This window comes from Chlorocebus sabaeus, chromosome 8 (assembly GCF_047675955.1).
Source record: "Chlorocebus sabaeus isolate Y175 chromosome 8, mChlSab1.0.hap1, whole genome shotgun sequence".
Taxonomy (NCBI): Eukaryota; Metazoa; Chordata; class Mammalia; order Primates; family Cercopithecidae; genus Chlorocebus; species Chlorocebus sabaeus.
The window spans coordinates 37,577,636-37,590,072 of record NC_132911.1 but is presented as its reverse complement, the minus strand read 5'-3'; the positions used below and the strand labels follow the sequence as shown (position 1 = coordinate 37,590,072).

General features: G+C 53.2%; 2 protein-coding genes across 2 annotated transcripts in view; one reads left to right on the top strand and one right to left on the bottom strand.

Moving 5' to 3' along the window:
* Nucleotides 1-2,559: 2,559 nt before the first annotated feature.
* On the top strand, nt 2,560-8,326 carry BRF2 (BRF2 general transcription factor IIIB subunit). Its single transcript, XM_007962173.3, has 4 exons — nt 2,560-2,829; nt 3,805-3,864; nt 4,980-5,301; nt 6,992-8,326. The coding sequence occupies exons 1-4, from the start codon at nt 2,676-2,678 to the stop codon at nt 7,713-7,715; spliced, it is 1,260 nt and encodes a 419-aa protein (XP_007960364.3). The 5' UTR covers nt 2,560-2,675; the 3' UTR covers nt 7,716-8,326.
* A 942-nt stretch (nt 8,327-9,268) lies between these two features.
* ADGRA2 (adhesion G protein-coupled receptor A2) overlaps nt 9,269-12,437 on the bottom strand; it is a 44,924-nt gene continuing 41,755 nt past the window's right edge. The window contains 4 exon segments of the mRNA XM_007962174.3: nt 9,269-10,256; nt 10,258-11,125; nt 11,362-11,451; nt 11,945-12,090. Of these exon segments, the coding sequence (XP_007960365.3) occupies nt 9,855-10,256; nt 10,258-11,125; nt 11,362-11,451; nt 11,945-12,090 (1,506 nt within the window). The 3' untranslated portion in view covers nt 9,269-9,854.

Below are 12,437 nucleotides of genomic sequence, written 5' to 3'. Positions count from 1 at the left end.
ATAATCACCGCCAGGCGTGGTGGCTCACGCTTGTAATCCCAGCACTTTGGGAGGCCGAGGTGGGCAGATCACCTGAGGTCTGAAGTTTGAGACCAGCCCGGCCAACATGGTGAACCCCGTCTCTACTAAAAATACAAAAACTAGCCAGGCATGGTGGTGGGCGCATGTGGTTCCAGCTACTCGGGAGGCTGAGGCAGGGGAATCGCTTGAACCCGGGAGGTGGAGGCTGTAGTGAGCTGAGACCGTGCCACTGCACTCCAGCCTGGGTGACAGGGCGAGACTCCGTCTTAAAAATAAATAAATAAATAAATAAATAAGATAATCACTACCACCAATAATGGTAACTCTTAGACGAGTTGGGAGCAGTGGAGAGGGCACCAAGGACGATTTCCACGTCTGTCTAGATTTCCTGGAGCAAGGCAAATACATTTCCCAGATAAATGGACTTCTTCTGAGAAAGTGCAGAACCCCAAACGTACACATCTTAGGAGAGGACGCCATCTTCTGGCCTGCACCCTGCCGCCTCCCAGCTTGTGTGTGCCTGAGGACCAGGTTCTCCTAGGCTCCCAGTAAGTACACACCACACGTGTGACTGGGAAAGACAACCAGCTTTCTCCTTCCATGGCTGGCTACAGGATCATAAAACTGCTTTTCCACTTTACAATCAATCAGGTTGGGTCAGGCAGAATTTCAAGGCTTCTGTCATAGGTAGATGGGCTCTGGAAAGTACCGCTTAAAAAAAAAGTGGAGGTAGGTTCAAGATCTGCACACAACTGGGGATGAGGGGAGTTTGATGCTCTGCTGTGTGATCATGCAAGGAACTGTTCCCAGGGCAACTTATGTGGCTTTTAGGGACACCTTCTTTGTCCAAGTGAGAATGTCAACCACACTGTCTAAAACTAATGCATGTTTCTGAGTGGTGTGTGTGTGCACGTGCACATGTGCAAATGTATCTTAATATTTAACTGTCAGACAGCCAGAAATAAACTCTCATCCTATATCTCACGCTAGTGGGGAGGTCTAGAAAAGGGTGGGGGGCTTGGACTGCCAAAGCCCACCATTATTAATGTCCTGAAGCCCCCTTCTGTTATGATACTAAAGTAATTCTAATTGAAGGAAAGGACCCTTGGGTATTATTGTGTCCCTTGGCCCTCCAATGTGATCAAGCCCCATGGTAATGGATGGGATGTCTTTGAAAAGGAGTAGTGATTCTCACACTCTGAGAAAGCAGTCTCTTAGGGAGGGGATGGTGTCTTTAGGTTTGGATATCACGCGTAAAAACTGGGTGTGGAAAAGAAAGGACTGGCAGTTCATAAAGGTATGTTTTGTTTTGTTTGAGACGGAGTCTCGCTCTGCCACCCAGGCTGGAGTGCAGTGGCGCGATCTCAGCTCACTGCAACGTGCGCCTCCTGGGTTCAAGCGATTCTCCTGCGTCGGCCTCCCGAGTAGCTGGGATTAGAGACGTGCACCACCACGCCCAGCTAATTTTTGTGTATTTTCAGTAGAGACAGGATTTCACCATGTTCCCCAGGCCGGTCTCAAACTCCCGAGCTCAGGTGATCCACCTGCCTCGGCCTCCCAAAGTGCTGGGATTACAGGCGTGAGCCACCACGCCCGGCTAGCTCAAGGTTTTTTTTTAAAAAAACATCTGAATCTGCGTGCTTGCACTCCTCCAGGTTGCCAAAAGCTCCATCACTCCACATTCGTTCACTCCAAACTCCTTTAGATATTCCTGCCTGGCCTCCAAAAGCATTTGGGTTTGCCACTCTGGATTTTATTTCAACTTCCTCATTTTACAGTTGAGAAAAACAGGAGGTAAAGAGAGGAAGGTACCTGCTTTAGGAAGCAGCTCTGGAAAGCAGAACACAGTTTCCTGCTCTCGCTCTCTCTCCACTACTCTCCCTTTAAAAAATATACTTTCTGCCGGGCGCGGTGGCTCACGCCTGTAATCCCAGCACTTTGGGAGGCCGAGGCGGGCGGATCACAAGGTCAGGAGATCGAGACCATGGTGAAACCCCGTCTCTACTAAAAATACAAAAAATTAGCCGGGCGCAGTGGCGGGCGCCTGTAGTCCCAGCTACTCGGGAGGCTGAGGCAGGAGAATGGCGTGAACCCGGGAGGCGGAGCTTGCAGTGAGCTGAGATTGCGCCACTGCACTCCAGCCTGGGCGACAGAGCGAGACTCCGTCTCAAAAAAAAAAAAAAAAAAAAAAAATATATATATATATATATATATATATATATACTTTCTTCTATGGCCAAATTAAACATTCATTACCAACTTGCGATTCCCTTAGGACTTTAAAAGGAGGGTTGTTCGGGGTGACAACAATCTCCTGTCTATTATACGTGTCCATGTAGGCAGAAACTCACCCAAATTCAAGCCCCAGTCTGGGTCCCAAAAACTAACTACACAGAGCAGGGAAACCAGAGAGCTACAGTTCAGACCAGGAACCTCCTCTCCTAGCTCACGTTTCTACCCGAGCCCGTGTAGAACGGACCGGAAGTGGCGCTCAGCCTTCCCGCGGAGGGAACCGCCTATCCCGCCGTGGCGCTGGCCGGAAGACGTAGGTGCAACCCTCTGAAGGGTCCCCTCCTACTTCTTGCTGCCGCACGGTTGCTGTTGCAGACGCGGGCGTCTCCGAAGGCTTCCGCGGCTTTGGGGCCGGTTGTGAGATGCCAGGCAGAGGCCGCTGCCCTGACTGCGGCTCCACGGAGCTGGTGGAAGACTCACACTATTCGCAGAGCCAGCTGGTGTGCTCCGACTGCGGCTGCGTGGTCACCGAGGGGGTCCTCACCACTACCTTCAGCGACGAGGGCAATCTCCGAGGTACTTGTGGCCCTGGGGACAGCCTGGGACGGTGGAGGGATTAACATCAGATTCCTTTTGTCTCCCCGCTCCCCCCGCATACTCCTAACTGTAACGCGCACTCCTAATATGAGAGAAAATGACCTAAAGTGAGCGAGGGAGCCGAAGGAGATGGGGGCTGCCATTTATCTGTGTTTTCCCAGTACTTAGTGTAGGGCATAGATGGTGCGGGTAATAAATGTTGAGTAAGTGACACAGAAAGTTCCACTCATCTTGCCATGTCTGGTCATTGTGGAAGGATTGCCGGTATGATTATAGCATGTATTACTACCCTGAAATAGTTTTAAGCACAAACTGGAAAAACATTACTTTTCTCTGCTTTCCAAGTTTCTGACCATGGCAGCCCCCAAAATCTGCAGCCATTGTCTGGGTGGAGTGGCTTAAGCCTGTAATCCCAGCGCTTTGGGAGGCAGAGCCGAGAGGAATGCTTGAGCCCAGGAGTTCAAGACCAGCCTCGGCAAGGTAACGAGATACTTGCCTAAAAAAAAAAAATTAAAAATTAGCCAGGTGTGGTGGCATACACGTGTAATCCCAGCTACCCAGGAGTCTGAGTTAGGAGGCCTACTTGAGCCTGAGAATTGAAGGCTGCTGTGAGCTATGATTGCACGACTGCACTCCAGCCTGGGCTATAGAGAGAAACTCCTTAAACAAACAACAACAACAAAAAATCTGCTAGTAGAAAAATTGCCTGTATGGAATGTACTGGAAGGATGACTGGAAATTTGGAACACTTGGAGCTGCTTTAGTGCAGTCCTCACCTTTCCCAGTCTCTGTGTATTCGGAACCGCTTGTAGATAGAAAATCAGATGGGGCCTTTAACTGTGCAGCAGCAGATGCTCAATGATTTGAATTCTATGTCCTGGTTTTGTGTGGTGGGAGGGCAGGGGTCTGATGTATAAAGGCTAAGCACACTATTTGTTGTTTATTATTTTACAGAGGTAACATATTCCCGAAGCACAGGGGAAAATGAACAAGTTAGTCGCAGCCAGCAACAAGGTGAGAATTGACCTTTTACAACACAGTGGCTTTAAAGAAAACTATCCTAGGCTGGGTGCTGTGGCTCACGCCTGTAATCTCAGCACTTTGGGAGGCCAAGGCAGGTGGATCACCTGGGGTCAGGAGTTCGAGACCAGCCTGGCAAACATAGCGAAACCCCATCTCTACTAAAAATGCAAAAATTAGCTCGGCATGGTGGCTCGTACCTGTAGTCCCAGCTACTTGGGAGGCTGAGGCAGGAGAATCACTTGGACCTGGGAGGTAGAGGTTGCAGTGAGCTGAGATTGTGCCACTGCACTGTAGCCTGGGTGACAGAGTGACACTCTGTCTCAAAAAAATAATAATTAAAAAAAGAAAACTATCCTGGTGGCCTAGTCCAGCTTTTCACTTTTCCTATTTTCAGCATTGCTGGTGTGAGGTAGAGTAGAAGAGAATGGTAATTAGGAATTTAAAATGGGGATGGTGGCTGACACCTGTAATCCCAGACTTTGGGAGGCTGAGACAGGCAGATCGCTTGGGGTCAGGAGTTCAAGACCAGCCTGGCCAACATGGTGAAACCCCATCTCTACTAAAAATACAAAAATTAGTTGGGCCTGGTGGTGCACACCTGTTATCCCAGCTACTCGGGAGGCTGAGGCAGGAGAATCGCTTGAACCCAAAAGGAGAAGGTTTCAGTGAGCCAAGATGGCGCCACTGCACTCCAGCCTGGGCAACTGAGCCAGACTCTGTCTCAGAAAATAAAATAAATGAAATAAAATGAAATAAAATAAAACAGGGATGGTTCTGAGAGAGGCAGCAATTCAGTATAAGGTTTGGGTTTGATCAGATGTATGTTTGAGGTAGCCTTTAAGAGCCTGGATAAAACTGGCTTGGCCCTGAATCAAATCAGCCTGCAAAAACTAGTGGGCTGAAATGTGACTTCTTTACACAGATGTTTTTGTGTCTTTAGAATGACTGTACCAAATGTCACTCCTGTCTATCCAGAAAGGTACATAATTTGTGCGTCTGATATCTGAGGCAAGTTTAGCAGCTCTAAATGAGTCCTAGCAGAATCTTCTAGGAGGTGCACGATAGCTCCTTTGACTCCTCTAACTCTTGCTGTGGGTTTTTCCTAGGTCTCCGCCGGGTGAGAGACCTTTGTCGAGTCCTGCAGTTGCCACCAACATTTGAGGACACCGCGGTTGCCTACTACCAACAGGCATACCGGCACTCTGGCATCCGAGCGGCCAGGCTGCAAAAGAAGGAGGTGTTGGTTGGGTGCTGTGTCTTAATCACCTGCCGACAGCATAACTGGCCGCTAACAATGGGAGCCATCTGCACGCTGTTGTATGCAGATTTGGATGTGTTTTCTAGCATTTACATGCAGATAGTAAAGCTCCTGGGACTGGATGTGCCATCTCTGTGCTTGGCAGAACTGGTGAAGACCTATTGCAGCAGGTACCTTCCTGGTGGGTGACAGTAGGATGGGATGGGATGGGTCCTTAGACCTGAATCCTTTGACCTTTGGCCATCTCTTTTTTTTTTTTTTTTTCTTGAAACGGAGTCTCGCTCTTGTCACCCAGGCTGGAGTGCAGTGGTGTGATCTCAGCTCACTGCAACCTCCACCTCCTGGGTTCAAGCTGTTCTCCTGCCTCAGCCTCCAGAGTAGCTGGGATTACAGGTGCCTGCCACCATGCCCGGCTAATTTTTCTTTTCTTTTTTTTTTTTTTTTTTTTCCATTTTTAGTAGAGACAGGGTTTCACCATGTTGGCCAGGCTGATCTCAAATTCCTGACCTCAGGTGATCCGCCCACCTTGGCTTCCCAAAGTGCTGGAATTACAGGCGTGAGCCACGCACCCGGCCTTGGCCATCTCTTTTTGACCAAAGCCCATGTAAAAGGATGTGGGAGAAAGATCTTTAGTTTATACTTGTACTAATAAGGTTAATATTGTTTTACATTTTTATAATGCTTTAATTTTCTTCCTTTTTATCTTTTTTTTTTTTTTTGAGACCAAATCTTGCTGTGTTGCCCAGGCTGGAGTGTAGTGTCATGATTTTGGCTCACTGCAACCTCCACCTCCCGGGTTCAAGTGATTTTTGTGCCTCAGCCTCCCAAGTAGCTGGGACTATACAGGTGCGTGCCACCGTGCCTGGCTAATTTTTTGTTTTTAGTAGAGATGGAGTTTTGCCATGTTGCCCAGGCTGGTCTTGAACTCCTAGGCTCAAGCGATCCACCCATCTCAGCCTCCCAAAGTGCTGGGATTACAAGTGTGAGCCACTGCACCCTGCCAAAGAATGCTATAATTGTCAAACCCCTTTGCCCTCACAGCAACCTAATGACGTGGGGAAAATAGGTCTGAGCCTTGGCACAGGGCTGTTGAGTTGCGCCACTCATGTTATGTGCTCTGTGCGTGGCAGTTCCTAGAGTCGTGCTGTGCCACGGCCTTTGTGGCTGAATGCCCAGCTCCGTCTGAGCAGGATCATCAGCAGAGGAAGCTGAAAGGATATTAGTTAATGACAGAACTGGGCTTAGAAGCTAAGCCTTTTCTAGTTTTTTTAAAGACAGAGTCTCATTCTGTCACCCAGCCTGGAGTGCGGTGGTGCCATCATAGCTCACTGCAGCCTGGAATTCCTGGGCTCAAGCGATCTGCCCACCTGATCCTCCAAAAATGCAGATATTACAGGCACGAGCACTGTGCCTGGCTCTTTTCTTGTTTGAAGTAGCTATGTTCTTTTCTTTTTTCTGATAAACAATGTTAAAAGCAGAGGCTGTTGGTGTCAAATAGCCTTGTATCTGAAGCTTGGTTACTGCTTGGCTGGATGACTATGGGAAAGGTTTTCAACTATACATGCACATAAAATGGTGTGCATCCTCGTAGATTAAATGAGAACGTTGTAAAGCACTCAGAATAATGGCGACTGGGAGGCGCCCAATAAATGTTTGTGCTCTCCTGCATCCCTCCGCCTTGCCCTAACAAAGCGGAAGACGCCCTCTTTTCTCTCACGGCCTTTATTAACTTGCTGCCCAGTGAGCTTGAGTATTCCTGAGGGCAGAATAGCTTCCCCATCTTGAGTGGGCTGCCTTTCCTCACCGTGGGAGAGCAGCCCCTGTATCATTAAGATCCAACCCTCATTTTGGTTGTTTCAGCTTCAAACTGTTCCAGGCGTCACCTTCTGTGCCAGCCAAATACGTGGAAGACAAAGAGAAGATGCTGTCTCGAACATTGCAGTTGGTGGAGCTGGCAAACGAGACGTGGCTGGTGACTGGGCGGCATCCCTTGCCTGTCATCACTGCTGCGACTTTCCTGGCTTGGCAGTCGCTGCAGCCTGCAGATCGGCTTTCATGTTCCCTTGCCCGATTTTGTAAATTGGCAAATGTGGACCTGCCCTACCCCGCGTCCTCCCGCCTGCAGGAGCTTCTGGCTGTGCTGCTGCGGATGGCTGAGCAGCTGGCCTGGTTACGAGTTCTGAGACTTGACAAACGGTCTGTGGTGAAGCACATCGGTGACCTTCTCCAGCACCGCCACTCGCTGGTCCGCTTGGCCTTTCGGGATGGGACAGCAGAAGTGGAGACCCGAGGGCAGGAGCCACCGGCGTGGGGACAGGGGCAGAGAGAAGGGGAGGTGGGAAATAATTCCTTAGGTTTGCCCCAGGGGAAGCGGCCAGCCAGTCCTGCCCTTCTCCTGCCACCCTGCATGTTGAAGCCCCCAAAGCGGATCTGCCCTGCACCCCCTGTCTCCACCGTCACTGGAGATGAGAACATTTCTGATAGTGAAATAGAACAGTATTTGCGTACCCCTCAGGAAGTTAGGGACTTTCAGAGAGCCCAGGCTGCTAGACAGGCTGCCACGAGTGTCCCTAACCCTCCCTGATGGATATCCATTGGGAGCACTTCATCCTGTTCTGACAGCTTGATAACAGTCCTGTCATAACCAAGGACGGAAGTGTACACAAGTCCCTAGGTATTGCCTTTCTTGTTTGAAGGAACCAAGATGGGCTCTGCCATTCGTTGGACCCTGGTTCCTGGAGTAAAGTCAGGAGTGCAGGGATGACTGTAGGTAGGAGAGACTCCCATCCCTTGGTGTGGGAGAGCAAGTTGCCTGTGTCCATGTTCTGTGAGATGGCTTTCCTCATGGATGGATGGGAAAATGTCAGGCTCTCTGCTGCCGGTTTGAATTGGACGCACTGCTGCTGCTCCTCCTGCAGGCCTGAGGGAGTGTCCCTCTGCTTGTGGAGCAGTTGGCATTCCCTGCAGTATCAGCCTTCAGAGGAGTGGGAACTGGGGAATTCCTGGCCCTACGTCCATTCACAGGCACTGGTGGGTTTGTGTGTGTGGTGTCATGAGATCCTCTACCTCATAACAAAAGGACAGTGGGTAGACTAAGGCAGTAGCTCAAAGGGCTTTGCAAAATTTTAATATATTAAAACAAGAGGCATCTGCTAGAAAACATTCTATTGTATAAAACCCGAGCTCTTAAAAACATGTTTTCTTTGGCACTTTCATTCCCTCCCTCCCCTTTTCCCAGCGTATTGCAAAAAGCTCTCCAGTGCTAAGGCATTGGCAGGGTGTGTAAACAGCAGCCAGCATATGTGGAAGAATAATACAAAGCTTTTTTTTTTCTTCTTCTTCTAATATGTCTGTGCAGCAAGCATAAATAACAGGACCCATCCCAAGGAGTGTGTGTGGGTTTTCCCCTTCCCTGTGTCCTCTGTCACCTTGGTGATCAGGCCAGGGTGATGTGAAGACTGGGAGGGAACCTAGGTCAGACCTTGGTTTCCTGTTGCTCTTCCCAAGACCCAGGGTTCCCTCTGTTTCCATTTGGTCCTGTAGTGAAATGCTGGTGATTGGTTTTAGGTTGGGGAAAAGATGGGTGCCGGTGTTTAAGAGTAGTAAAGGCATAGGCCCCTCATGATCTGCAGGGACCCCAGCCACTGCCTCTGGGCTTGGCTTGGGCTCCTGGGAGTCAGGAAGCTGGTTTGACATTTTGTAGGTTTCTCTCTACTATGGAGCTGGAGATCAAATGATTGGGATGGTTCTTCCATCTGGCCTCATGGAGGCAAGGAAGCGCTCTTCCTTAGTCTCTTGGTGTTGTAAGGCTGAGACTGGGGAGATGGGTCTTGTAACTGAAAAGTAACTGCTTCTCCAAACACCACCTGCATCTTTATGGGGGCGCCACTGTTTACAGGACTAGCTTTAGGGCATGACTAGATTCTGCCCCAGTTCCACCTGCCCACTCCCTCTACTCCCCTCAGTTCACCCACAGGCACCTGGCAGTCAGCTGTTGAGGTGCAGGGCCTTGGCTTTGTCCTGGTGTGCCACCTCTGAACCCTGCTGTCTGGTTTAAGTACCACTCCTGTGGGAATGGTGAGTTTGTTCCTAGTTGTGCCCAGTTCCCACTCCCCTCCCCCAGGACTGGTTGATGTCTAGAGCTGCCTTTCACATGGCCCCGCCCTCCCCTCTTGCATAGTTGATCTGAAAAGCAGCACCTTGTGACTTCATATCACCTGCCTCATGTGCTGGGCTGGCTGTCGTGCCAGCCAAACCCCGGAGGAAAAGGGACTTAGGATCTAGGCAGGGGCTGGGCTGAAATCAGTAGAGGGCAGGGAGGAAAGGACACAGTTCCCACGCTCTCATCTCTGCTTTGCTGGTGAGGCTGATGGCCCCCAATGAGGCCACATGGACAGTAGGCGGGGGTGGGAGTACTTGGGGAGGGTCCACCTGGGCTGTGCTGTGCCCTTTCACACAGACGGAGGCCTTCTGTCTTCCTGGGAGGGCACGGACAGTCCAGACTGCCCCGGGCTGGACGGAAATGTATTAGGCATGTTTCTGGGATTGTCGCTACCCCAGAGGGATGCCCTCTAGGCAAGTGGGGGAACATCTGCCTATGGGCTTCCTCCAGCCATTGGCTCCTCTACCTCCAACCTGCTACTATGCAGACGCCTTTGAGGGCCCTGAGGAGTGGGGGAAGGAGCCGCGTGGCCAGCCCGTTTACCGCGTCGTCCGACCCACCCTAGACGGTGGTCTCGCTTTTCCAGAGTCCGGTCTTCATGCAGCCGCTGCTGGCCACCTCCGCGCCCATCATGGTGACGTCGTCGTACTTGCCCCCCTTGGGGACGCCGTTCAGGCTGGCAGCGTTGAGCGGGTACGAGCGGCGCTTGCTCTCCTTCTCCAGCGCGCCGCCGCCCTTAAGACTGTCGCGGCTGGCGCTGCGGCGCTGGCCTGGCCGGCCAGCCTCAGAAAGCGGCGCAGCGCTGGTGTCGCTGCCCTCGGACGGCGTGAGCATGGGTTCGCCTTCCAGCTGCAGGCCGGCGCCCGGGCTGTTGCGGCTGCTGCCCAGGTAGCTGTCGGTGGGGCTGTTGTGCAGGCTGCCGCTCTCGCTGGACAGCAGCTCGGGCGCCCCGGCCGCGCCCCCCGCGCAGGGCCTTGAGCCGGTTCTTGCCGCCGGCCTCCCCGGCGCGGTGCCCCTTGGCCCGGCCCTTGTGCGCCCGACGCCCGTGGTGCACGTTGTTGGGGTGGCGGGGGCCGAGGCTTCCCCGGTGGCCCGCGGCCTCCGGCTCTTCTTCCCCGCGGGCCGCCGCCCCCGCCTCGCACACCTGACTCTGGGCCAGCTGCAGGTTGGTAAGCTTGCAGGGGCCCAGAGCCAGCGGGTGGCCGCTGCTGCCGCTTGGGGAGGACTTGAGGGAGGGGGGCCCCTCCCCGAACACCGGGGAACCGTCCTCTGCGGCGGCGGGCAGGGCCCGGGGCAGGGCGTGGGGGGCCGAGGGAGAGGCAGGGGGGCAGCAGGCGCGCCACGAGGCTCTCACGTCCCTCCTCCTGGCACAGTGGTGGGTGAAGACGAAGAGGCCCAGAGCGGAGGCTGCTGCTCCGTACAAGCAGCTGCACACCACCCGGGGCAGCCAGCGCTGGGACACGGCCAGAGCCCCGCAGGCCCACATGGCCAAGTACAGGAAGTGCGTGGTCACCAGCGCCCCTAGCTGGACTCCCGGAGAATAGAGGCTGTCACCATCCTCCGGGGGCCCGGGCGTCCCCACTCGCGCGCTCCCAGTAGCAAGAAGGGAACCTGAGTCACTCAGGAGGGGGCCGCTGCCCCTGAGCCTGGTAGAACCCCTAAGCTCCTCCCCTGCCTCCAAGGAGGCCCTGCTGTTGCCCCCCTTCGGCCTCTGTGCCAGAGGACCCCGTAAGCGCAGCCCTGCGCACAGGAAATAGATCCAGGTGATGAGCAGAATCAAAGCCACCGGGATGTAGAAGGCGCCAAGGCTTGGACGCCACACCAGCCAGCAGCTGCAGGAGACACAGAAGCAGTGATGAGGCCAGAGGGCATGGCCGGGATGGGGCTGGGGGCCAGGGTGGTGGGGGAGACAGGATATGGTGAGTGCAGAGACAAGGATGGCTTGGTCAGCATGCATGGGCTTGGGTTGGGTTATGGTTGGGTGGACCTGGCAGGTGGCCCTGCCAGTGGAGTGGAAGGCATCCGGTGTTAGGTAGGTGGGCTTGGGGCAGGAGGGAGGGGTGCTCACTAGGGGCTGTGGTCCCGGTAGTTGTGGATGTTGACTGCAGCCGTGATGCCACAGATAATGAGTGGAATCCCTCCAGCTATCAAATAGAACCTGGAGGGAATGAGGGATTGGGGGTCCCACAGGTGGGGAAAGGGAAGGGAAGAACCGGGTGTTCAGAGCCCTTTCCTTGGTGTCTCTGTCCCATCGTTTTTCCCCTTTAAATTCTCAGAATTTTTTGCCAGGGATGCAAGGTCCCTGCAGGGACTACTTGGACTTGGCCATGACTGTTCTAAGGGGCAAAGGTCAGAATTGCTCTCTCACCCTAAACAGTGCAGAAGTTAGAGGTGCCACTCAGGTTCCCAGGATCCTTGCTATGACATCTGGAGTCATCTCCTTCCCTGGCTTTGTCATGCCTCAGAAGCCCGCAGGATGTCCCCTACTGCATGGTCTTGTGTGACCTGCTGAGTCTAGGGCCTAGCCTCTCCTGTCTTTGGAGAGTGATCTCCCAGGGACCTTGAACTCACCCTTCACCCACCCTGGGAGGTTTCCTACGCCTGCCTTGGAGTCCCTCCCCAATTGCAAAGCTGGAATTCAAAATATGTACCGGAGCATAGGACTGGGAGCAGGCAGGGCGGGGTCCCCTTCTTGTGGAGGGGGTGCCCTCCAGGTGAGCTCCTTGTGGAACACTCGTGCCTTCACCCCCATCCAGAGCAGCGTGGACAGGGAGGAGTAGTGCAGGGTGATGCCCACCTGCAGGGTCAAGGCACGGAGGCTGGGGACCTGGGGGCTACGACTGGACCCTCCCAGAGCCTCAGCCCTGCTGGTGTCCTCCCAGGCTTCCAGCCTCCGTTCCCCAGCTTTTTTACTTTACCCAGCCCACTCCCCCTACACTCGCCAAGCTTCCATCCCTGCTGCCACCCTCTGCCTCCACCCCAGGGTTCTCTCCCACTGCAGGACTTCCCATGACCCTGATATGGCTATCTGGCTGATCCCCCACCTCCCTATCACTGCAGGTCCCCATTTCCACTTTGAAGCCCATCTCCCCATTCTCTCTGATCTGGTTCTTACCCCTACTCTCACTCTCCATGCCCCACCAT

Bases quoted from the DNA above. Each gene is read 5' to 3' on its own strand.
- BRF2 (XM_007962173.3), top strand. From the start codon at position 2,676: ATGCCAGGCAGAGGCCGCTGCCCTGACTGCGGCTCCACGGAGCTGGTG. The intron at 2,830-3,804 runs GTACTTGTGGCC...ATTATTTTACAG, and splicing joins CGACGAGGGCAATCTCCGAG to AGGTAACATATTCCCGAAGC. The intron at 5,302-6,991 runs GTACCTTCCTGG...TGGTTGTTTCAG, and splicing joins GTGAAGACCTATTGCAGCAG to CTTCAAACTGTTCCAGGCGT.